This window comes from Petaurus breviceps, unplaced genomic scaffold, assembly GCF_028583685.1.
Source record: "Petaurus breviceps papuanus isolate PSGF00001 unplaced genomic scaffold, PetGlider_PUasm1.0 90702, whole genome shotgun sequence".
Taxonomy (NCBI): Eukaryota; Metazoa; Chordata; class Mammalia; order Diprotodontia; family Petauridae; genus Petaurus; species Petaurus breviceps.
This window is the reverse complement of record NW_027187317.1, coordinates 7,496,337-7,521,728: the sequence shown is the minus strand read 5'-3', so window position 1 is coordinate 7,521,728 and position 25,392 is coordinate 7,496,337. Positions and strand designations below refer to the sequence as shown.

General features: G+C 34.8%; 1 protein-coding gene across 1 annotated transcript in view; it reads right to left on the bottom strand.

Moving 5' to 3' along the window:
* Positions 1-25,392, bottom strand: part of USH2A (usherin) — a 1,033,591-nt gene that overhangs the window by 376,824 nt on the left and 631,375 nt on the right. Inside the window, exons 39-40 of the mRNA XM_069066041.1 lie at positions 5,623-5,773; positions 4,695-4,837 (exon numbers count right to left, since the gene is read on the bottom strand). Of these exons, the coding sequence (XP_068922142.1) occupies positions 4,695-4,837; positions 5,623-5,773 (294 nt within the window). The remainder of the gene's footprint in view (positions 1-4,694; positions 4,838-5,622; positions 5,774-25,392) is intronic.

Below are 25,392 nucleotides of genomic sequence, written 5' to 3'. Positions count from 1 at the left end.
AGGTATTAGCCTAGTCTGGAAGAAAAATACCCATTTGAACCAAAAGCTACAATTTCTGCATGTACAAACTGAACAAAAAACATTTATGAGCATAGAAAATGAAAGACATGAGTAGTGTGCCTCCTGTAGACAATCAGAAGAGATGGTTACACCCAGTTTAAAATTATCTTAATTTTAGAGTGCTGGATAAGAGACTTCATTTTATTTATCACATGCTCCCAAGTCTAACACAACCTTAATGCATTTTCTGCAAACTGCATACATTCCTGGTGCTTGGAGTGCCAGCGGCACATAAAGAAAATTCATGTATTGTTTGTGTTTATCTGGTTGCAAATAGTCTAACACTACACTGACCAAGTTGGCTGGAACAAACATCTTTTATTAACACATGTTTAACATGGCTTAAAATATTCATAGGAAATGTGCATTATTATTATTTGGCATCAGCACACTAGATTTTTTAAAATGCATAGAATTGGGTACTGGTGGCACACAAATGTAAATGACAAAATATTTGAAAAATCTATTAAAATTCCCCACAGACTTTTCCTTCCATGAGAGCTTATCTTTATACCCAAGGATTTGTTTCCTTAACTATAACTACTTTTTCCCCTATCTATGCTGGGCTTTCTTTGATTGTTTCAGCTTCATCATAGGTTTGATGGAAATCACTGTTTTGAAATATAAAACTAAAAATATGGACTTTGACGACCCATTTTGGCAGAGAGACTTATTTTTATTTTTTTTTTATTTTTGAATCTGTGGCTGATGCAATGAAATGTGCTTGTTGATGGTGTGAAATTCAAATGCGGGCATGAGGTGACTTCTCTGTTTCACTGTGTAAGATGATATGTGGAATTTCTACATTGGAAATTGCACTTAGGAGTGTGAGGGATGCTGGTCAGGATCAAATATGAAGTGCAGTTGTGGCAAGGAGCTGTCAAGATGGGTGGTTTTATAAGCAATGAGATGAAGCTCTGACAGAAAGACTGCTTGTGCCCAGTGCCAATCACTCAGTCTTTGTCAACTCAATTGCACATCCTTTCAGCAATGGCATCCATCTCCATTGACACCCAAAATATAGAGTGCACTGTCACCGTGTTTCAGGGGTGAAAATACATTGGTAACTTCAATCGGGAAGGCAAATCGCCAGCCTCAGACTTCACATTGATGTAGTCTGCTTTAGAGTGCACACACAGGGCATTTACACAAAGGAATAACTTATCTCTTTGAAGTAGGATGATCTTTTAAAATATATTATAGATTGATGAATGTGGATGTATGTCAATAGGACTTACCAATGAATGAAAGGTTAAGGAATATTTTGTTTCTCTGAGTCTGTTAAGAAGTGAGCCTTTAGTGGTAGATAGAGTATGCAGGGGAAAAGTATAGAATAATAGGGGTTCTTTGTTTGAGTCAGGAAGACCTGAGTTCAAGCCTTACCTCTGATATTTACTAATAGGTAAGTCACTTAAGGTCACTGAACTTCAGGCAACTTTCTGAAACCTTATAGTCATACATGGGTTACAATCAGTGGAGGGAGTGACTACATTGACAAAATCCAGGTCCTTGAAATATTGATAGGTCATTGTGTCCAGTGTTCTATGCTTACCTCATCATAATCACCACAAGGTACAGAGTGAGAAAAAAAAACAGTTATAAACCATACAGAAGGATAGGTAACCCTCTGTTTCTAGAGGATACAGCATATCTGGCCACATAGGTGGAAATGATTCTGCATACAGATGCTCTACCCACATTGTTAACTGGCAATGTTTACTTTAGGATGAATAGGTAAGCAGGGGTGATGCAGGAAGCATGTTAATGCAGTAAAGTTGCATTGCTCACAGGCTTCCCTACAATACCTGGAATCTGGCTTCATTTATAGAACAGAGACAAGGTTAATCCCAGACACCATCATGTTAAGAGTGTGAACCCAGGTGGACATGTGTGGACACTGAAATGCCACTTCTTCTACAAGGGCTAAGTAGGAATTAAAGGTGACAGAGAGTTTTCTTGACTCTACAGTGTAACATGACAGAGAGTAATCTTTTAGGTATCAATATCAGTGAGGTATTTTTCCCCTTCTTTAAAGCTCATATGATTAAATAAATAAATATCATTATGGACAGTAATATTTAATACTCAGACCAATTCTCCCCAAACGTAAATTACTCCCTGAGAGCAAGTTAGGTACTTTTGAAGGGCACATTAACTCAATTGGTCCTCAAGGGAACCATTTGGTAAATCGTGAGTGAAATGCAATAAATGGTCCCCCAAGGTCTAGCACACATTAATATACAGGTCAGAGTGCTGAACTTACATATAAGAAGAATGTTCTGCCCTAAGGGAACCTGATTCTTTGATCAACAAAAGTATAGAATAACAATACACATGCACACACAAATACACAAAATATTGCATATTACATATGCATACATATCTACATATTTTCAAAGAGTTTAAATTTATGATGCACCCTTTAAAAACATCTCTATTTGCTTATGAATGCGGGGGAGAAGAGAAATAACCAAAAATAAACCAGCTTCAAGGTGGTTGCATAATAATAAGACTCAAATAATAAATATAACCAATTTTTCAGCTACACCTTTAAAGAAGAGGGGAAAAATGACTGATTCTGACTCTTTATATATCACTGCCATTGTCAACTTAAGGGATCTGTGCTGAAAATAAAATCTATCTGTATTTTGTGTTATTTCAAATGCTAGTAATCATATGTTTTTTTGCTGAGCAATATATAGCCTTCTTGATTGTAGGAACCCATCCTGTTGTTTGCTAAGCAAATAACCTGGTAACCAAAGGGGTAATTAGGTTGAGGTAAGTGGGGCTTTTCCTCAGGGCATTGATATTTAGAGAGTCAAGCTTCTTGCTCTATCAGTCAATAAAACCCTGGTCCACTGGCCCACACCTTGAATTTTTCTTCTGTCTTCACACTCTCTAGTTCCCGAGATCTTCTGTATTGCTTAATGGGGTCAAAGAGGGATAACTGTTGATAGGCATCTCCCAGTGTCATAACATTCCCATGCCCTTCCACCACCAGAAGACTGGGTTTGGGGTAAGTAACTGTCAGCTATATTGCAGGGATGAAGGCCAGACTTTGTGGGTGATGGACTACCTCTCTCAGACCAATTGAACCTTATCCTGAGTGTCTTCATGTTTATTGGGAGGTTCACAAAGATAGTCAATGTCAATACATACTTGATGTGCATGCCAAGGGAGCTTTGCCTTGGCCCAACACTGCCCTGAGCCCTTCTTTGAGATAATCTCCTCAGTAACAACTGATTTGAGACCTCCTTCTAACCTTACCATTCCAAATCCCCCTTCCCTCAACCCTGCCTAGGTACTTGAATTCAGAGTAAGGACTGTGATAGCAAAAAGGTTTTGCAACACAGTCTCAAAAAAGTCTGGATGATTTGATAAAATGACTTGAAAAACCTGAAAGTTCAAAGATATGAAATCCTAGTTTACTTTGTACATACAGATTGAATTTATAGTGGGAACACACAGGGAGAATTCTTGAGCTTTGTTTATATACACTGAATCCTATTAGGGCAAATATATTCAAGCACATCATATTTTCCCAGTGAATCAGGGCAAAGCCATACAGAAATAATAAGGAACATTCTCCATGTTGGGTGAATCAGGTTATCCCAACTATATACCATTGTAAATCACTGAGATAGCTATTTTCTCTGAATTAGAATTCCTCCCTTCAGTAGAGTCAACTCCTACAAAGAGGCTGCTTTCAGAAATAATGTATGATGGCTCTAGCTAAGCATTCTTATATCAGAATGAGAGAAGTAGGGAGTATATAGGTGATCAATAAACATTTATGGACAAAATTAAAACTGTGAAATTCTTTCAAATTAAAAAAAGCAATAATAATAATAGAAAACTAGCTTGCATTGTGGTCAGAGTATTGGACCTGGAGTTAGGAAAACCTGAGTCCAAATATCATCTCAGACACTTTCTAGATGCATGACCCTAGGCAAGTCACAGCCTGTGTTTAAGTTTCCTCATCTGTATAATGGGGATAATAATAACAGCTCTCTCCCTCCCAGGGTTGTCATGAGGATCAAATAAGACATTTGTAAAGTTCAACTGTTAAAATACAATGTGAATGCTAGCTGTTATTGTCAGCTAGCATGCATCATAACATTTGTAAAGATATATATATATATGTGCATATGCATACATATATACACACATGTACATATATGTATATATTTATATGTATGTATATGCTTCATTTGATTTGCACATCAACCCGAGGGGTAGGTGTTATTATCTTTATTTTTTAGATGAGGATATTAAGCTTGAGAAAGGTTGACTCACCCAGGGTCATTCATCTAGGAAGCCATATTTGAACTCATCTCTTCCTGACTCCAGGTCCAACGATACTCTAGTTATATCACTGAAATGATGGCAATTTTTTTGCCCACTCAGTTATCCAGAGGTATATATACAAAAGAGGAGATGTGTGAACATTAATAACTGTGAGTGAATTGTCATGGTCCCAATCCTCAAACTCTCAAACCATTCCCTTTTTTTTTTGGTTCTACATTTCCCACTCATAAAAGAATGTCACCACCTAATCATATGTTTGGGGAAAGAGAAGACAGTCAGGACTCCCTATTGTGATGACACTTAGCTATGCACTTCCAGATACTTACTGTCCTCTGTGGTTACAAATGAAGTCCAGTCACTGTATGTGCTACCATATCCATTGGAAGCAATTAACCTCAGTTCATATCTTGTATATGGCTGGAGATCCTCAACTACATAACTTAAGGATGCAGATGGATGGGAAAACAGGCTATAAGGGAAGAAAATAACATTTAAAAATCTTAAAGAAAACATAGGCCAAATTTCATTTTAATACATTTTAAGTGGGGAAAAAGCACAGGCTTTCAGGTCAAAGGACCTGGGTTGAGAACCCAATTCTGACAATACCTGTGCAACTTTGGGCAAGAAACTACCTTGGACTTAGTTTCTTCATTTACTAAATTATGGAGACAGACTCTATGGCCTTGGTAGTTCTTACAAGTTTCTGTTCTATATGATCCCATATGACATTCTTTTGAGTTCTGGAAATTTGGGGATTCAGACAGTTTGCATGTTAAAATAAGGTGGATACTGACTAAAATTTGGGAATCAAGCTTTATTGGAAACCCCCACTGCCTATTGGAAGTTGGATTCTATATAAATATGGTGAATTTTCATGTGTGGCTTGTGAAATTAGTCTTATACCCCCATTCAGAGGTTTTGCTCTGTTAGATAGATTTCACTTTATATAATCCAAGTGGTACATAAATCTGATATTAAAAATCAAATCAAATTTTAAATGTGTTATTTTTTGTGAAACAGAGGATGGGTTCCTGCTTTTGTTTTTGTCCTTTAAAACAGTTTTAAAATAACAATTTTGCTAAAATTGAAGGTCTGCCAATATTTTTCACAATGGAAATTTGACTTCTTATGCAAAAATTATTATAACAATTAAAATAATGACCATTCCTTTGGTAAACCACTTGAATGAAATTATATATATATATATATATATCAGAGATATCTAGACAGAGACAGATAAAATTCAATACCCACTCTAGAATTCCATCCATGGAGTGACTAGGTCTCATCTGGAGTCGGTAACTGGGAGAGCCTGGAGCATTGTTGCGAACTGGTGTAGACCAGACAACCTGAAGACTGGTTGGAGTGGCAGATGAAAGCCTTGGAGGCAGCACGCCATCTGGAGCTGTCGAAAAACATGGATGAATTAGAGCAGAGAAAACTGTGGAGAACATATGCTGGATGGGATCGAAATGCTCCATATACTGGAAAAACTGTTCCTCAGGATCAACAGCAATGTTAGCATGGTCCATTTAATTTAACATTTTCAGTCCTGAACTACTATGCTTCTTCATGTTCATCATTCCAACATAATTACATTAGTATTTCAGGCCTTAAAGCAAGCCCCCAAACATCAAGAGAAGTGAATGTGCAGCATATTCCCACCTGTACTTCTGCTTGCTTAATTGAAGACTGGTGGGGAATTTAGTGGAATAAATATTACATTTCCTTTTTATTTTTTTCCTTTTTGTTCAACATATAAAGAAATCTAGCATTTCTTATCTAGATCAATTATCTGTTCCAAAGAGCTCAATACCCCTTTAATGATGTTCCTACATAACAACACATAAGATCATTTTTTTCCTACTAAAATAGTATATTTATTTCTGGAATGATAAATGCAAATGATTAGCTGGAAACCAGCATATAATGCTTTTAAACCTTTCCCTCACAAATTCATGTAAAATGTATTTCTCCCCTCAGGTGTTTGCAATTGTCTTGCACCTTCCTTAGTCTCCCCCTGGTTATCTAGGCAGCAAGAAGACCCAGCTATTTTTTCAATTCTTGTCAGGCTAGCAAAAAAGCTCATCTGCTAAGGATCACATGTTAAACCTGTCCTCATATTCAGCCCCCTTGTAAACAAGCAAGTTCATATAAGCTGAGAGGACCACAATGCATACTTTCCAGGTCTTTCCAACTGATATGTTTATTGGCAGTGAGGGAAATAAAGACCGAGTTCTTCAGATAAAAATAGACAAGAACTTTCTAATGGTTGAATTGACTTTTATAAAACTTAAAATTATCTGGCCATAATTATGACTATCAAATGAGTATTTATCTCACACAGTTAAATTTCTAAACTACATTAGGTTAGCTTAGGTGTCTTTTTGGAAAATCTCAAGTACCATTCCAAGAAAAGGAAAGCATTTTAATGTGAAGCTGTAGTTTAAAGATGATTTCCAGGTATATTTTTAAATGTATTACCCACTTTTAAGGTTTCTTGTGGGGGAAAGGAAGAAAAAATGGGAGGAAAACAATAAATAAAAGTATGGATAACTCATTTCAGGAACTCTCAGTTCTACTCTTTGTATGTCCTTGAGGGATGTGTACTTTTCCTATTCTATCCAATCTAAATGCATGTACCTGCAAGTAATAAGACTGACAAATGCTTAACAGAGGGTAGGAAACAAGAGAGTGAGAAAAAGTGAGAAATAAAGAACATAGTTCATCACAAAGCTAGAAGATCCTTGGTATAATCAATATCTAACTGTAAAATTATACCTTTGGTTTGAATTAGCAGGATAAATGTTTTTTTCTTCCATTGTGTCTCCATGAGCATAAAAGTATTAATAATTGTGTAATTCTTTACCAATTATACACAGAGACATAGCATTTTAAATCTGGAAGAGACCTTACAAGTCATTAAGACCAGTTTGTTCATTTTATGGATAAGTAAACTGAGGCTCAGAACTAATTAATGCCAGATCACAGACTAGAAACAAGATCTCCTACATCCACACCTGGCATTCTTAAAACTATAACACATTGTACCTCTTTTTGATGAGTGTACAGGAATACTTCAATCTTTCATCCATAAAGGTATATATGACTTTAGGAAAAGCCTGTGTTCCTTAGTAGACTACCTAGCCTTTATGAATGGCTGTGGCCAAAAAAAATCATTACCTTAGAAGCAAGCTGCTTGTGATGGGCATATCTGAATTTGGGTAGGCCAATATTTGTATGGGAGCTGGCTACCAGAGAAATATGTGAGATGTGTGATTCAATCCATACTTAAAGACTTTCTCACTTATTAAGAACTTGAGCTTCACTGACACAGCGTTTGAGACTTCAGGGTCATCTCCATTCCACAATGCTATACTGGCATAGGACTTTAATGGAGAAGAAGAGTGGTCCATGAGGGAAATGAACCCATGACCTTGACATCATTAACACCATGCTCTAACCAACTTAACTTGTTGGCCTAATGGATAATATTAATACACAAATAAATGCAACTTTTCCTAGATTAGTCTGAAAACATGACCAAAAAGGCAAAACCTAAAAATAACAAAACGCTAAAATTCTGAATCTTGATTATCAAGGTTAAGGAGCAAAATATATAGCCACACTCTGAAAATTGGCACTGAAAAACATCAATATGAGAAAATGACTAGCTATGTGTATGCTGTACATATGTAGAACACCACATTTATAAAGGGATGCTGGCAGTGTTCACAGAGGGTTTCATTAATATGCACTTGAGAAAGAGCAAAAAGAGAGCACAAAAATAGACTATACAAAAATCAAGTACTTTGGAGTCTCTATTGGGTAGTAATGAGAAAGGTGCTCTATAAAATTGGTCACACTTTGATCATTAAAACTACAAAATGCTTCCCAAACAAACTGATCGTCTTAAATTACCTGCAGAAAATCTACTGCTTATTTCATATTGTATACTTCAAGTACCACAGAATTTTAATACCATCTTTCACTCTGTTTAACCCCTTTTATCCTAGACCTATTCCCCAGGGACTCTTTAGTATTAAAGCTATAACTGGGAGCCAGCCATAATTCCACTGCTGGTTTCTCAACAGAAGAGCCATGTTTCTATCAGCTTGATATATTGTCTCCAGTATGCAGTGTTGCTCAAAAAGCTTCCCTCAAGTTTTAATATGACCCTCACGGGGCAACCACTCCACTGGCAACCTCCTGAATCAACACATCTTTTCCAGGAAATAAGAACTTTGTATGGCCACTGTGTGTAGCAGTTGCCACAGAATACAAAATAAAAAGGTTTTTTTTTAAATAATATATCAAATCTAAACATTAGTATAATGAAACATAAGCCCAAAGCATCATGGGATATATGAAATTAAAGAAATTACATGAGCTTCCTTTCATTCAGAATTTTATTTTATTCCTTTGAATGATACACACACATACCTACACAAGATACTTTCCTAGTTATAAACATTCAAATTATGGATACCACTTACATAAAAACAGTTGGCTAAACTATGTCATTCTAGGGAAAGGCCCTGGAGAATATATGGCATGGTATGTTGAGTACTGCACTTCCAGGCAGGAAGATTTGGGCTTGAATTCACTTTCAACATTTACTAGCTGTGTGATCACACACACACACATTCAAAAATGTCTTAGGCTCAGTTATCTCATCTGTAAAAATGGTAATAAGGCTGCCTGTATTATAATTATGTCATCAGAGGTACGTGTATGTATTTCTCTCTCTCTCTCTCTTGATATATATATATATGTGTGTGTGTGTGTGTGTGTGTGTGTGTGTGTGTGTGTGTGCGTGTATAAAATTGGATGATGGGCCAGTCATGTAGAAAAAGTGGGAGACAATTAATAAACTAATAGACTGTGTGGTTCATTGATATGCACAAAATCTCAAGATATCTATAGGTATTCCCTAGCATGTTGACTGTATCCTCTGTGGTAGATTTATATGAAAATATGGACAAGACAATGAGTAGACATTGATCGATTTCACTGTGCAACATTAATTGTACTTATATTACTGAGACCATTGAAGACTCAAAGTAATAATACTTGTTTACAACCTCAGGAAATTGTCATGAGTCTCCAAATGAAAATAATAATTGTTGTTCATTCTTCATTTTCAAAGAGGACCAAAGTAATAATAATAATAACAAATATAATAATAATAACAAAAATAATAATAATAACAATAGCTAGCATTAGTATAGTGATTGAGATTTTGAAAAAAGTTTTACAAAATTATTTTATTTGATTCCAGCAATTCCTCTGAAAGTTAGATGTTATCATTATCCCTATTTTACAGATGAGAAAATTGAGGCAGAATGTAAGTGTGTGTGTGTGTGTGTGTGTGTGTGTGTGTGTGTGTGCACAATAGTCAAATCCAGTGTTTCTTTTTCCTCTTAGGACTCATGCTTCTTGACCTCTGCAGCATTTTGACACTGTTGATATCTTTTCATTTTCTTCCATCCTGATAATCTTTCCTCCTCTGATTGTTGTGAAACTACTCCTACTGGTTTTTATCCTGCCTGACTACCCTTTCCTCAATCTCTTTTGCTATATCAGTATCCATGTCCCACCCACTGAACATGGCTATACATAGGAATCTCTCCTTGGCCATCTGTCTTCCTTTATCTCCATTGGTGATTTCTTCAAACTCTATGGGCTTAAATATCATTCTTAAGCAAAAATTCCCCTATCTACATATTAATCCATCCTTTTCTCCCTCCATTCTTATATTACCAACTGCCTATTGAACATCTCCAGTTGGATTTCCTATAGCCATCTCAAATTCAACATATCCAAAAGAACTCACTCCTTTTGCCCCCTAAAACCATTCTCTCTTTCTTTTCTGTAATTCCTTCAAAAAAGTAAAATCATCTTTCCATTTACCTAGGGAGCCAATCTCATAGTCATTTTTACTTCTTCTTCCCTAACACTCATATTTAATCAGTTGCAAAATCTTGTCAATTCTACATCCAAAACATCATTCCCCTTTGCATATTCACATGGGCCCCATTCTAGTTGAAGTCCTCATCACCTCTTACTTAGACTATTCCAGTGATCTCCTTACTGGTTTCCTTGCCTCAAGTCTCACCTGCTCCAATTCACCCTCCATTTAGCTGCCAGACTGATCCTAAAGCACAGGTCTGACCACATCAAGGAGCTCAAGTTGTTGCCTATTGCCTCTAGAATCAAATATAAATTCTTCTGTCTGCTTTACTCTCTGGTCTTTTCCACCATGTTTCAGTTGCCTTTACCCTTCACTCCTTTTGCTCCCTTCAGTTGGTGAACTCTTCCTGAAACCTCTTGAATAGAGTGTGTTCATCTACTCTCCTGTAGCTATCCTTGTAACTTTCCAGAACCTAAGCACTCTTCTGGGCTACATCTACCCCATATGGGTTGTTTCCATCATTAGAACATTTGCTCCTTGAGCACAGGACTGCCCTGGCTTTTTAAAATTAGTTTAATTTAATATTATTCATAATTTAAGAAACAAAATAAGCATTTCCATAACTTTGTAGATTAGGAGGGGAAAGATGATTATAAATAAAACTGCAAATCTATTTATTATATACAACTTGCTATTCCTTTTAAATATATAATAAAGGTATCATGTAACTTTTTTTTATTTTCTCCCCCCAATGGCTACACACACACACACACACGTGCGCATGCGCGCACACACACACATCTATATACACATGTGTATATATATGTAAAACCATTCTATAAATACTTCTATTTATCGATTCTTTCTCTAGATGCAGATAGTGTCTTCCTTCATGTGTTCTTTGCAATTAATTTGGGTATTTAAAATAGTGTTTTGTTATCTCTATATTAAGAACTCTGAATAGTACTTAATATAGAGTAAATACCTAATAATTTTTGTGCTTTTCCATTTATCTTTGTTAGGCATTTGTGCAGTCCTCTGTCACCCCCATCACTATATCTTAAGCTCTGGGAATGCAGAGACTATACATTATTTCATATTTGTATCTACAAAGGACCTAGCATTTTGCTCTTCAATTATATGAGGCACTTAATAATGTGCATTGAATGAATGCAGGAAGGAAAGATTATTATATAATTTCATTCTAGTTTGAACATTTTTTTTTCACTTCATTGGGTGTTTTAACAAATGTAACTATTTTTACCTAGATTTCCATTTAGAGACCATCATGATTCATCCTCCCCTTGTGGGGAATGTGTTCTTCATTTATTTTCAACTATACCTGTTATCTTCTATGTCTGTTCTAGTCACATAATTCTCATCATTGCTTTCTCCATAATTCTCTGCCTGGGCCTATGTTTGGTTTCATTTAACTCAGTGAATGACCATGTTGCTGGGCCATATGTCATCACTAGAAGGGCACGGTAGTTATAAACCTTTATCTACTGGCAAAACAGGAGATTGCTTTTTTGTGTGTCAACTTCACGTATGTATCATAGTCAATCTAGTTAAGTTCTTAACTCTTTCATGGTTAGAATATCTGGTTCATTCCTTTCTACTTCTTAAAACATCTTCAACACTTTTCTAAATAGTTTCTTATTGATGAATTTTACATATATGCATACATATACACACATATATTTGTATATATTTGTATTTCTATATGTATGTGTATGTATGTGTGTGTACATACACACACATACATATGCATATTTATTTCTGGCATGTCTTTTTTCCATTGTGTTTATCATAGCTCCTGTTTGACCACAAATTCATTTTTAATAAAGAGTATATATACATATAGATTAATAAGATAGTACACGATGGACAAAAACACTAACCTTAGAGTGAAAAGGTTTTGTTTAGCACTTACTATGTGAGTCAACCTTGGTAACTCATTTAGGCTGCGCAAGCCTCAACTCCTGGGTCAAATGGAAAGAAAAACACTTATTCTACCTGTCTTCTAGGTAGGTATCAGAAAACTGCTTTGGAAGCCTTAAATGTTAGAGAAATATAAGTTATTAATATTTATTTGTAAATCTTTCCTTCACCTCTATTACAATTCTCAGGAAGATAAATCTCAACATTAAATCTTCCTACTGTACTCACAAGGATCACATTGTCTGTGAAAACCAAGGTGATCAAAATACACATGATGCAAGAACATTTTTTGAAATCCTGGATAATATGAGTTTTGATTAATTACATATTCTGTGTAACAAAAAATTCTTATCATACATAACTGCCTTACTTTCCAACTATTAAATGCACTGAAATATACTTAGCTCTAAAATTATATGAAACACAACATATTCCAAATATAGATATTTTATGTGTCCTTTAATTATTATTGTCCAATATTATAAAAGTGGAGTATTCAGGGGATCATAGGTTTATGGCTAGAATAGACCTTGGAGATTATCTAGTCCAGTAAACCATTTTAGAGAGAAGGGCTAACCAGATAGGTCAAATGATTTATCCAATGTCACCCAGCTAGTATATATGACAGAACTGGGATGTGATCTCAGGTCATTTGGTTCCAAGTTGGTACCACTCTAGGCAGTTAGACAAGCTAAACACCTGTCTATGCCATACACTGAACGTTGCCCTTTATAGACAAAGATGAGGATCACATGATCCACAAACCAGCTAAATAGATGATTTGTGAAAATTTCTCCAATATCAGAAGCTCAGAAGAAAGGGATTTTGCACCACATAATAAGGAATTATAGCTGAATTTATATGATAGGACAAAAGCCCCACATGTGGTTAAAAATCCCATGAATTAACAAAGAAGTACACAATCTAAATGCTTTTTTTTTGGAAGGCAATTGGGGTTAAGTGACTTGCCCAAGGTCACAGGGCTAGTAACTGTTAAGTGTCTGAGGCTGAATTTGAACTCAGGTCCTCCTGACTCCAGGGCTGGTGCTTTATTCACTTTACCACCTAGCTGCCCCTAAATGCTTTATTTCAGCATTCTCACTCTGAACTAGCTCTGCAGACAGGACCCAGTGAGTACAAGCAAGTATAGGGTTTGCTCACAGCAGTGATCCAGCCTAAAACTACCCAGTCCTGGAAGAAGCAGCAAACACTGATTCTGCTCTGCAGTACAAGGATGTGGGAGAGATGGATAGAGGAAAAGCAGAAGATACTCAGAGTCATATAATGGAGGACAACAGTGTTGGGTCTGGTGAAAAAGGGACTAGAAACCCAATTGGGAATGGACATCTGAGTTGCCCTTCATTCTTTACCCTCCCACACACCTTCCCATACACACCTTCCATAGCTAATCATTTGCTAAATCTTGTCACTTCCATGTACTCAACATCTTTGTGATCCTTACTTTTCTCTTCATTCACAAAGTCAGAATGCATTCTATTAGAAATCTTCCACTCAGTTGACCTTAACTCAAAAAAAGGCTATCCTTTGGCATCTTTTATTCAACTAATTTTGAATCTACCTAACTGCTATTTTCTAGCACAAATCTCTTCATCTCATTGCTAAGGGTAGCACAAGAAACTTTGAAAAATACTTTGGTGAAATTTTTCGTTTACTATTAATTCAGTATTCTCATGACCTACTAGTCTAGTTACTATCAAGAAAGGAGGTTAGATTGGCATGAACTATTCTTGAAGAAGCCATTTGTTGTTCTTCAGTTATTTTTCGTCACATCTTACTCTGTGACCATATTTGGGGTTATCTTGGTAAAGATACTGGAGTGGTTTGCAATTTCCTTCTCCAACTCATTTTACAGGTAAGGAAACAGAGACAAACAGGATTGAAGAACTTCTCCAGGGTCATATAGCTAGTAAGTGTCCAAGGCCAGATTTGAACACAGGAAGATGAATCTTCCTGACTCCAGGGCCAGCACTCTATCTACTCTGACACCTAGTTGCCCCATGCTCTTGTCACCGTTTCCTAGTCTAAATACAAACTCTGACTCTGAAGTTTGTCAGAAATTGAAGTCAAGCTCATTGACTGCTAAGAATGGAAACTTTTTTTTCTCAATCTCAATTATCTGTTTTGTTTCATTTTGCTTTTTAAGAGGTAAATATGGTTTAGTCTATAAAAAGTTGGCCTTGGAATCTGGAGGATGTTAATTCTTGGCTCTCACACATACTGATTATATTACACTGGGCAAGTTACTTAACATCTCAATGTTATAGGTAACTTTCTAAGACTGTAAACCATAATATAGTTTTTCATCAGTTTTGGTAGACAGAATTTTCTACTAGAAGTTTCATGTGAAATCACAAATCTAATACCCCAAGTGACACCATCATCATCATCATTATACTTTATATACCAACAATGAATGACTGACCCTTCATACAGTGAAATTCACTTGATTTGAATAAAACACTAAATTCAAGCAACATTTCATGGGAATGAAAATATGAATCAAAATTGATGAAAATATGTATCAAAGTCTGAGTGAAATGAAATTGGCAGACATCACAAAATCAAAGTAATTATCCTTTAGATGTTGAAAAATTGCCTTCATGTCCACTATGAATGCCTTAAGCAGATTAAGAAATAAAACCAAGAAGTATCCTTCCCTGGTTTCAGCATATAAGAAGAATAACAGAGAAACTGTGACAGAGATGTCAATTGAAGGCAAGAGAATAAATATGCAACTGAATATTGTTATTGACCATTTCTAAAAAAAATGGGTCAATATGACCCATTATCCCTAGGACCAAGGCAATATTCTTGTACTCCCATATCTCTTAGTGGTTAATATTGAAAAAAGGTGACTTAGAAATACTGTTATTTCAGTGAGTTTATTAATCAAGCAATATCAGACAGTCTTAAGTCAGCCTCAGTTAATTTTGAAATACCCCAAAGCTGTGAATGATAGAGCTGATTGCTCTCAGAGAAAAAATAAGGATTTTGAATTTCATTAGATACATCATTTGTTCAATAAGCATGTGAAACTCTCTCTGTCAGACTAATTAAAGGCCCCAAAGTTGGTGGGTGTATCATCTAGAATTGTTTAGGTTTGAGTCTTTGTTTTTGACATCTTAAATCACTGATCATATTCTCTTTTCCATAAAGAGATTGCAGATTTAGACATTCTATTCAAGTTTTTGTCTTATTTTTGACATGAGAATTACTCTTGGGAATTATATTATTTTGAATATTGTTTCATTCATCCAATTTTGTGTCTATGCAGAAATGATGAAACAATTGTTCTTGAGTATGTGAGCACCAGAATATTTTAGTTGGTTATAGCTTAAATTTAAAATAATTTAAAAATACCAAACAAAAGTATTCTTACAAATTAAAACCGTGGTATTTTAGGTTCTATTTTTTCATTCTTTTAGTTGAAAATAATTCTTCAAAAGACTAGTGAAAAGCAAAGAAGTAGAAATGAACACAGAGGATTCAACTGTATTATTAACTCCATTATCATGGGCATCTTTACTTCCCTGAGCCAGTTTATTTATCAATAAAATGGTAAAAAGTATTGCATTTATATCATCTTATTATTCCTTAATACTTATATTGCCTTGTATTGACAAGGTAGTTGTCAAGAAAGTATTATATAAACCTAATATATAGTTGTAGAATATCTTTATGATATTAAGTGTAGATATATTTATTATCATTGTGAAATGACATGTATATACAAGGTTGTGATACAGCATGGCATAGTGAATAAACTGCTGAACTTGGAATCAAGAAAACCTGGTTTAAAATTATGCCCCCACTACTCACTAGCCTTGTGACTTTAGACAAATCATATAATCTCTCAGTGCCTCAGGAAAGTTCCTAAATATACCTACTAAATCTTAGATAGGTCTTGATTTGCATTAGGGGAGGGATTCCTCACACTGGTAGCTTCCCAAGCTGATGAAATCATAGATTCTTTGAAAATTTACATTGCAAATCTAATAAATAATTTAAATAATGATCCAAATTCCCTTAGGGTCAAAATCACATTTCATGGAGGTAATTGACTGATTGTTTTATTGGTGAATAAACTAAACTAATACCTAACTTCATAGAATAAAATTAGGAGCATGCAGGGAAAGGTATCCTGTATTTTAGATTTAGATTATGTATATGTGATAACAATCTATTCTTTTGGAACGGAAAAGTTCAATGATTAAATGGTCACTAAATGGTTTATAAAATTCAGTCATCTTTTTAAAAAAAATTTTTTATTTTATTTTTAAGCATTTTTTAAAGCAATTTGGGTTGTAATTAAGTAACTTGCTCAAGGTTACACAGCCAGTTATTTCTGGGTAAAATTCAGTCATCTTAAATACTCAAAAAAGTTTCTGGTTTCTGGTTATAGCAATCATCTTGACAAGTAAATTGAATCAAATGCTAAGGTTGGTTAATTGCTTAGTTATTATCAAAATTTGCTAAAAATCCATACATATGGGATATGTGGCATGTGTTATGTTAGTAGAGAGGAACTGTCTCATTGTCTGCACTTTCTGTCCTAACTACTCTTCCCCAGATAACACATAAGCTTGTAATGGCTAAATGTGATAAAATTTTTGCAGCCCCCAATCTTTGTTACCACTTTATAGCTTTGGCCATTGATAGCTACTTCCTCTTCCTAGACACAATAACCTCCAAAAGTTGGTCCCAGTTATTTAGAGTCAGAAGGTATGGAAAATTAAAACCTCTTTCAGCGTTATAAATCTAAAAGAACTCTCTTAACTCTTAAGGTTCTATTTTCTATAAATCTAAAAGATCAAGAAAACTGGAAGAATTTCTAATAAAGTCTTCCATATATTTTTACTAAATAGCAAATAGTGAAATAACATGTTGTATGGCTTTGGGGAGAGTTCTTAAGTGAACAAGGAGAAGAGGTAATTTCAAAAGATAAAATCAATAATTTTGATGACATAAAATTGAGAAGTTATCGAAAATCAATGCAACCAGGATAATAAGGGAAGCTCTGGTGGGGATGGAGGGGACAACTTTGTATCAAATATCTCAGGTAATGATCTGATATCTACCACACATAGGGAACTAATATACAAACATGAACAATTAACCAGAAGTCAACATTTTCCAATGGATAGGTGACCACAGGATATGCACAAACAATTAGCAAAAGAAGAATTGCAAACTACTAATATTCATATGAAAAATTTAGCTAAATAACCTAAAAGAGACAAATACAAAATCTGAGTTTTTTTTTTAATTTTCTATTTACCCAGAAAAGTGACAAATCTTACAAAAAATGAAAATTACTGGGAGTGGCTAGGTGGTGCAGTGAATAGAGCACTGGCCCTGGAGCCAGGAGGACCTGTGTTCGAATCTGGCCTCAGACACTTGACACAAAAACTAGCTATGTGACCTTGGGCAAGTCACTTAACCCTAATTACCCTCCAAAAAAGCAAAAAGAAATGTTTAAAAATATGAAAATTATCAATGTTGGAGTATCTGTGGAAAGATAGGCAAATGAATATGCCATTGATAAAGCTGTCCAACTATTCTGTAAATCAGTTTGGGATCATGCTAAGAAAGTAACTATAATGTTCTTACAGTAGGTTCTGTACTATTCTATATATGCCAAGGAGGTCACTCACCTTGGGAGTTGCTAAATAAATTGTGGTACATCAATGTCATGTGATACTTATTACTATGTCAACAAATTGTGACTATGAGGAATTCCAAGAAGTATGGAAAGACTTATATGAACAGATGCTTCATGAAGAAATGAAAACAACAACAAAAAAAAAACTGACTACAAATAATTTTGAATACAAAAATGTAAACGTAAAGAACAGTAACAAAAACAAAAGAAAAATTAAAACTATGTAATTATATCGATAAACTTTGTCACCAGAGAAGAAAAGACAAAATGCACCTTCCTGCCTTCTTTGCAAAAGTCAGGGCAACTATAGATACAGAGCATAGCATAAATCACCAGATTCAGTTATTGTATTAGTTTTTCTGAACTGCTATGTTTTTCTTCTTTCTTTTTTAGTGTTTGTTATAAGAGAAAACTTGTTGGGTAGGAGAGAGAGGATTCATTAGGAAATAAAGGTGAGGTAAAGACAAAAGATTTTTTTAATTAAAAAATAACATAATGCTATGGATTAACTTCATATGCTTTAAGTATATTTTCAAAGAAGAGAGGAAATATTGTAAACAAATAAAAAATTTTGAAGAGGAAATAAAAAAGGAAATTCATTACATTGGCTCTTTCTGAAATAACGAATTATGAGCAATAACACCCAAAATATCTTCAAGTTTTAGCTTATATTAAATACCTCTAATAAAAATATGGAATCCCAAATTTAGGAGGAATTTACCAAAATATAAAAGTAATAGCCATTTACAATGGAAATCTGGCCATAGGATTTGAACAGGCAGATTTAATTTAAAAAAAAAAAGCAAACTTTCAACAACCACATATGATATTTCAAAATACCCATTTTATATACCTATATATAACACTAAAGAGACACACCAAAGAAGATTCCAAAGGTATTACCAAACAGTGACAAATTAGCTACCAAATTTTGAAATCAATAGGCATTACTTTCAGTTAAGGATAAAAACCAGAAAACAAGAATTTACAGGCACAAATTTTAATCTTTTGTGTATGAATTTTATTGCAACTTTTATGGTCAGTGGTCTTTTGCTTATATTCTTGCTAATTTTTTTAATACTTCAATTTTAAATGTAGATTAAAATAAATGTTATAAATAAAAAGGTCAGGTGGGAGTCAAGATGTTGGAGTAAAAACAGGACCTCCGCTCAAGTCCGGCACTCACCACCTCCAATTCATGTAAAAGGGGACTCTGAACAAACTTTGGAGCCACAGAACCCATAAAATGACACAGAGAAGCTAACCTCCTGCTGAGGACAGCACAGAGCTCTGGGAGCTGACCCCAGCCCTGCTTGAGCCAGAGTTTTTAGGCCCTTGGCAGGCCTGACAAACCACTGGCTTGAGGGACTCCAGATCACCAGCAGATGAGGTGGTCCAGAATTATCAACACATAGATGCTAAGGACAAAGTGAGAGGTCAGTGCAGGGTGGACTTTGGGACAAAGTAGTTGGGAGTGCATTAACTTTTGCCCCTGGGGCGAGAAGCCACTGAGGGCTGCAGTGCAGCCACCACCACATGGCAGCTTCAGCTCATGGCCTGCAGAGTGCAGGGGGACCAAGCGACCAGTCTGAGGGGTAATTGCTCTTGCTTTTATAACCTGCTTAGATCTGGATTGCAGTCTAGGGTGGAGGTCCTGGGGTGTGTGACCAGCTTGCCAGAGCATGTGGAGACTTCAGAAAGGGCAACCAACTAATACCTCTGGCAGCTGATAAAACCCCAGCATTTGGAATGAAGCTCCCCTGTCTGGTGGCAGAGTCCTACTGTGGGAAAAAGTCCAGGGGTCAAGTGACTGAGTGGTGACATGACCAAACAAAGGAAACAAAGCAAACAGAAGAATCCAATGATAGACTCCTATTTTGGGGACAAAAAGGAGCAAAGCATGGAACAAGAGGAAGACAGTGAAGTCAGAACTCCTTTACCAAAAGCTTCCAAGAAAAATACGAGCTGGTTACAGGCCATAGAAGACCTTAAAAAGCAGATAAGAGAAGTGGAGGAAAAATTTGGAAGAGAAATGAGAATGATGCAAGAAAATTATGAAATGAGAGTCAACAGCTTGACTGAGGAAAATTATACCTTAAAAAATAGACTAACTCAAATGGCAAAAGAGGCTCAAAAAGGCAATGAAGAGAAGAATGCCTTAAAAAGCCTAATTTGCCAGATGGAAAAAGAATCTCAAAAGCTCACTGAGGAGAATCATTCCTTCAGAATTAGATTGGAGCAAATAAAAGCTAATGACTTTATGAGAAATCAAGATGCTGTTAAACAGATCCAAACAAATGAAAGAATAGAAGGCAATGTGAAATATCTCATGGGAAAAACCACTGACCTGGAAAATAGATCCAGGAGAGATAAATTTAAAAATTATTGGACTACCTGAAAGCCATGATCAAAGAAAGAACCTAGAAATAATCCTTCAAGAAATTTTCAAGGAAAACTGCCCTGATGTTTTAGAACCAGAGGGAAAAATAGAGGTTGAAAGAATCCACTGATCACCTTCTGAAAAAGATCCCAAAAAGAAAACTCCTAGGAATATTATAGCCAGGTTCCAAAATTCCCAGATCAAGGAGAGAATATTACAAGGAGCTAGCAAGTAACAATTTGAATATTGTGGAAACATGATTAGAATAACTCAGGATCTGGCAGCTTCTACACTGAGGGATCAAAGGGCTTGGAATATGATATTCCAGAGGTCAAAGGAGCTGGGATTAAAACCAAGAATCACCTACCCAGCAAAACTGAGTATCATGTTTCAGGGGAAAATATGGTCATTCAGTGGTATAGAGGACTTTCAAGCATTCTTGATGAAAAACCCAGAGTTGAATAGAAAATTTGACTTTCAGATACAAGAAGCAAGAGAAGCATGAGAAGGTAAACAGGGAAAAGAAATCATAAGGAACTTATCAAAGTTGAACTATTAACATTCCTACATGGAAAAATTATAATTGTAACTGATGAACCTTTTCTCAGTATGAAAATATATATAAAATGTCTATATCAAAGGGTATATGGGTGTATGAATGCAGATATGAATGAGTGTATATATTTTTACAGGTATACATAGGCAGAGGGCACAGGACCAATTTAATAGGAAGGGATGATACTTAAAAGATGAAATTAAGAGGTGAGAAAGGTATATAATGAGAGGAGATGGGGAGAAACAGAATGGGGCAAACTATCTTATATAGAAGAGGCAAGGAAAAATGGTTACAATGGAGGGGAAGCATAGGAAGGCAAAAGGGAATGGGTCAACTTTATTCTCATTGAATTTGGCTCAGGGAGAGAATTACATACACACTAAATAGGGTATCTCACCCTACAGGACAGTAGGGGGGAAAGAGGATGAGAGGGAGGATGATGGAAGGGAGGACAGGGTGGGCGGGGGGAGGAAGTTGGAAGCACCCACTTTTGAAAATGGAAGGGATCAAAGTAGAGAATAGAACAAGTGGGAGGTGGGATAGGAGGGAGGGAAATATAGTCATTCTTTTATAATATATCTACTCTGGTAATGTTTTGCATTAGCTACACATGTACAACCTATACTGAATTGCTTTTCTTCCCACTAAGGGTGGGTGACAAGGGAAGAAGGGAAAGAATCTGGATTTCAAAGTTTTAAAATCAAATAATTAAAATATATATATATATATACACACACTATTATTAATACATTTTACATGTAATTGGGAAATAAGATATACAGGCCCTGGGGCATAGAGTTCCACCATGCCCTACTATAAAAGTCAAAGGGGGTATAGGAGATGATATGGGAGAGAGCAGATTAAAGAAGGGGATATCCTGTGGGACTGCTATTTTTGGGTGGTGGGTAGGGGGAAAATAGGGAGAAAATTTGTAACTCAAAATCTGGCTGAAATGAATAATGCAAATCAGAACTTAATAAAGCATTTGGAAAAAAAATAGGTCAATTTTGAGGTTCTGTATCAGTACCCACTGCCATCTTCTCATTTTTATTCTTTTTCTTTGATGTTCTGACAGATCTAACCAGACTGATTGCATATGCTCAGTTCATTGCAAAATGATGTCCTTGTCAGTAACCAGCTATTTTCCATCTACAAAGTATTCTCCGTGTGTGATATTATATCTAGTATCATTCAACTATATTCCTAAAGAAAATATTCACAAAGGATTGAACCTTCTGAATAATCTGAAAGTGCTTGTCCTCTATCATTCCTTAATTTGAACCATATATTTCCATATATTTTATCCCACTTCCTAGAATCCAACTTTGTATCCAATTCCATGAATATCAAACTATATGTTGCCATGGTTTGTAGATTATTTTCAATTTTTTCATAGAATTTCTTTATTTCTTGGAAAAAGCAAACTATAAACCAATTTCAGTAACTAATACTAGTGGATTTTTTTTAATAAACCCTCTTGAGTAGACTAGCAATATGTCCAGCTATATAAAGGAACTGGACCTGAGTTAAAATCCCAGATTTGTCACTTATTGAAATTCTCTACTGCATAGACAACTTTTTTCAAGGAGCTTAGCAGAAAAGGGGAAAGATAGAACTAGCATCATAACTAAAAAAAGTAGATGAGATTTTTTATTTCAAAAAAGAACTTATTTAAATTCAAATCCAGACCTAAACTTACTACGTGTTTGATCTTGGGCAACTCACTTAACATTTCTGGACCTTGGTTGCTTCATCTGTAAAACGAGAGGGCTGTACCAGATGACCTCAAAGGTCTCTTCTAGTTATGATCTTATCATCCATAACAAATTAAATAATTTTTCATTATGAGAAAATTAGCACAATTGACAAGTTAAAAATTGCACAAATTGCATAATTATTTTAATAGGAAGTAAGTAGGCCTTTGAAGAAATAAAACACTTATTTATGCTAACCTCCCCTCCTCTCATAGGAAAATAAGGGGCCCTCTTTAATATTATCAAAAGCATGTAGTTAAAATCTAAAACTAGCATAAATTTTAATGAAAAAAATATTAGAAGTTTTCCTTGTACAAAGAGGGAGAAAGCAACATGTCCCAGAACCTGATCATTTAAAATAATTACAAAATGAGAGCTATAAGAGAAGTGAAAAAAAATCAATGGCAAAAAAGTAGATAGAAATATTTCTACATGCAGTTTATATTAAGGTATACTTGGAAAACTTCAAAGAATCAGTGAAGAAACTAAAAAATATCTTTATTAGTGTCAGTAAAGTAGAAATATACAAACAAATCCACTAAATCATTATCATTCCTATAGAATACTGACAAAACAGGAAGAAATCATAACAAATCATTAAAATAACTACAAAATTAATTAAATATCTTGAGGTTAACCTCCCAAGTCACACATAAGAGTTACAAAATCCAACTACAAAACATTCTCCAGAAAGAAAGAAAAATAATTGGATCAGCATAGCTGTGAAGTTCTCTAATAATTCTGGATACCATTTTGGAACTATGTAAGAAAAATTATTATATTGTTAATTCCTTTGATCCAGAGAGCATATTTGTAGGTATGTATCTCCAAAGATGGAAGTCAAAGACAGAAACAAATATCCATAAAAGTATTCTTTGTGGTACCAAAAAAATTAAAACAGGTATCTATTAAAATTGAATAGCTGAAAAAAATTATTAGAATTAATAAAATACTAGAGTACAGAAATGGTAAACATTAGGAATTAGTAAAAATGTGAGAAGATTCTTATAAAATGATATACAATGAACTAAAAACAAGAGAGAAAATATATATAATAAAGTGAATAATGAAAATAAAATATTTCCTGAATGGAAGCCAAACTCTGAGTAACTGAATAAACAATAATAGTCCAGGAACAGAGATAATGAGAAGAATGTCCTTCTTCTTGGCAGAGATTCAGTAAAAATGGTTGAACAGAATAGTACCTACATCTTCAGTATATATATTCTGGTCACATTATTGCATGTTTGGCTTAATTATTTTTTTCCTACAGGGAAGACCTCAATCTGGAGATGGGATAGAATATTATCAGTAATGTCTACGTAAAAAGCAAAGGCATCAATGAAATTTATTTTAAAAACAATTTCTCTTCCTTATTTTCTATAGTAAATGCTATCAAAATAAATCCCTATTATCTTCATTGTGGTCTCAGTGCCTATATAACAAGAATACTAAAAAACAAGTCTTACATGATGGAATATTTCTTTCTGACGTTGGATGAATGAAGAAACTAATGGCTGCTTTCTTTATATTTCTGATAAATTGTGAGCCAATGCTCCCTTTAACTATAACTTTTATATATTTCCTCATTTTTCCATAATGAGAGTATTATTTTAAATCCTCTAGCAGTTTTTCAACCATTGTTGGTAACTGAAATATTTATGATGTTTGGAATAAAAGTTATGTTAGTTAACATTTTATTTACAGATGACATAAAAATGATTATTCTTAGTAACTTGTGATCTCATTCTACCACCACTTTTTCAATGGAAACAAAAAGTGCCTACTTAGCACTTGGAAATTTTGTATTTTTATGTGTTTAATGTCCAACATTTCATTTAGTGCCTGATAGTAATGAGTCTCTGTACTTAGCAAGGCTGGTCCTCAGAAAGACACAGTCTAGGATTTCTCTTAATGTTAGTAATCTAAGTTTCTATAAATTTTTTTTAATCTATACTGGCACAGAGGACATCTTTGATCTAAGTATTTTTAGGGAACCAGCAGGATTTCACAAATGGTATTTAACAGTAGACTATATCTCTGTCAACACACAATTTTTCTGAAAGTTGAACAAAAATATTAGATACTGTTGCTTATATGTAGAAGGAGGAATGAGCATTTATAAAGTTTTACTATATATAAGGCACTATGGTAAGTATTTTATAAATGTTAGCTCATTTGATATGAAAGATTTTGATTTGGTACAGCAAAGTTATGCCTTAAAGATTATCTTACAATAGGGTGTCTTTCCCATATCAAAATCCAAGATTCCTTGAAATACATAACTGAAATAAACTTGTTGGATGATCATCTGTTGCTGACGTCAAATGAAGCATAAACAGCAGAAGCTTCCTCACTAATGGACAGACAGTACTGCCATGGAGGAGATCTGGAGCAGAGTCCATTTTGAAATGGGATGTCCTACAGATGGTAAGTTTCTCCAGATTCTCCTTGTAATAGATAACATTAATTATATCAAGAACAACAATGAAGAACCTCTTAGACATAACACATAACCACTCAAAATAATTTCTTAATCATATATATTAAAAACATATATAGTTTTATAATCATATATATTAATTGTATATTATAATATAATTATATATGTTATATATGTAATATATAACATAATCATATATATAAATGACAGTTTCGGGACTCCAAATCTGCAGCTATGTGAATAGCTTGTAAAGTTCACCCATCAGTCCACATCCTGATGTAGTGGATAGGACACTGGACTTAGAGTTGGGGATACCTCGGTTCCTATGTCAGACACTAGCTACGGGACCCTTT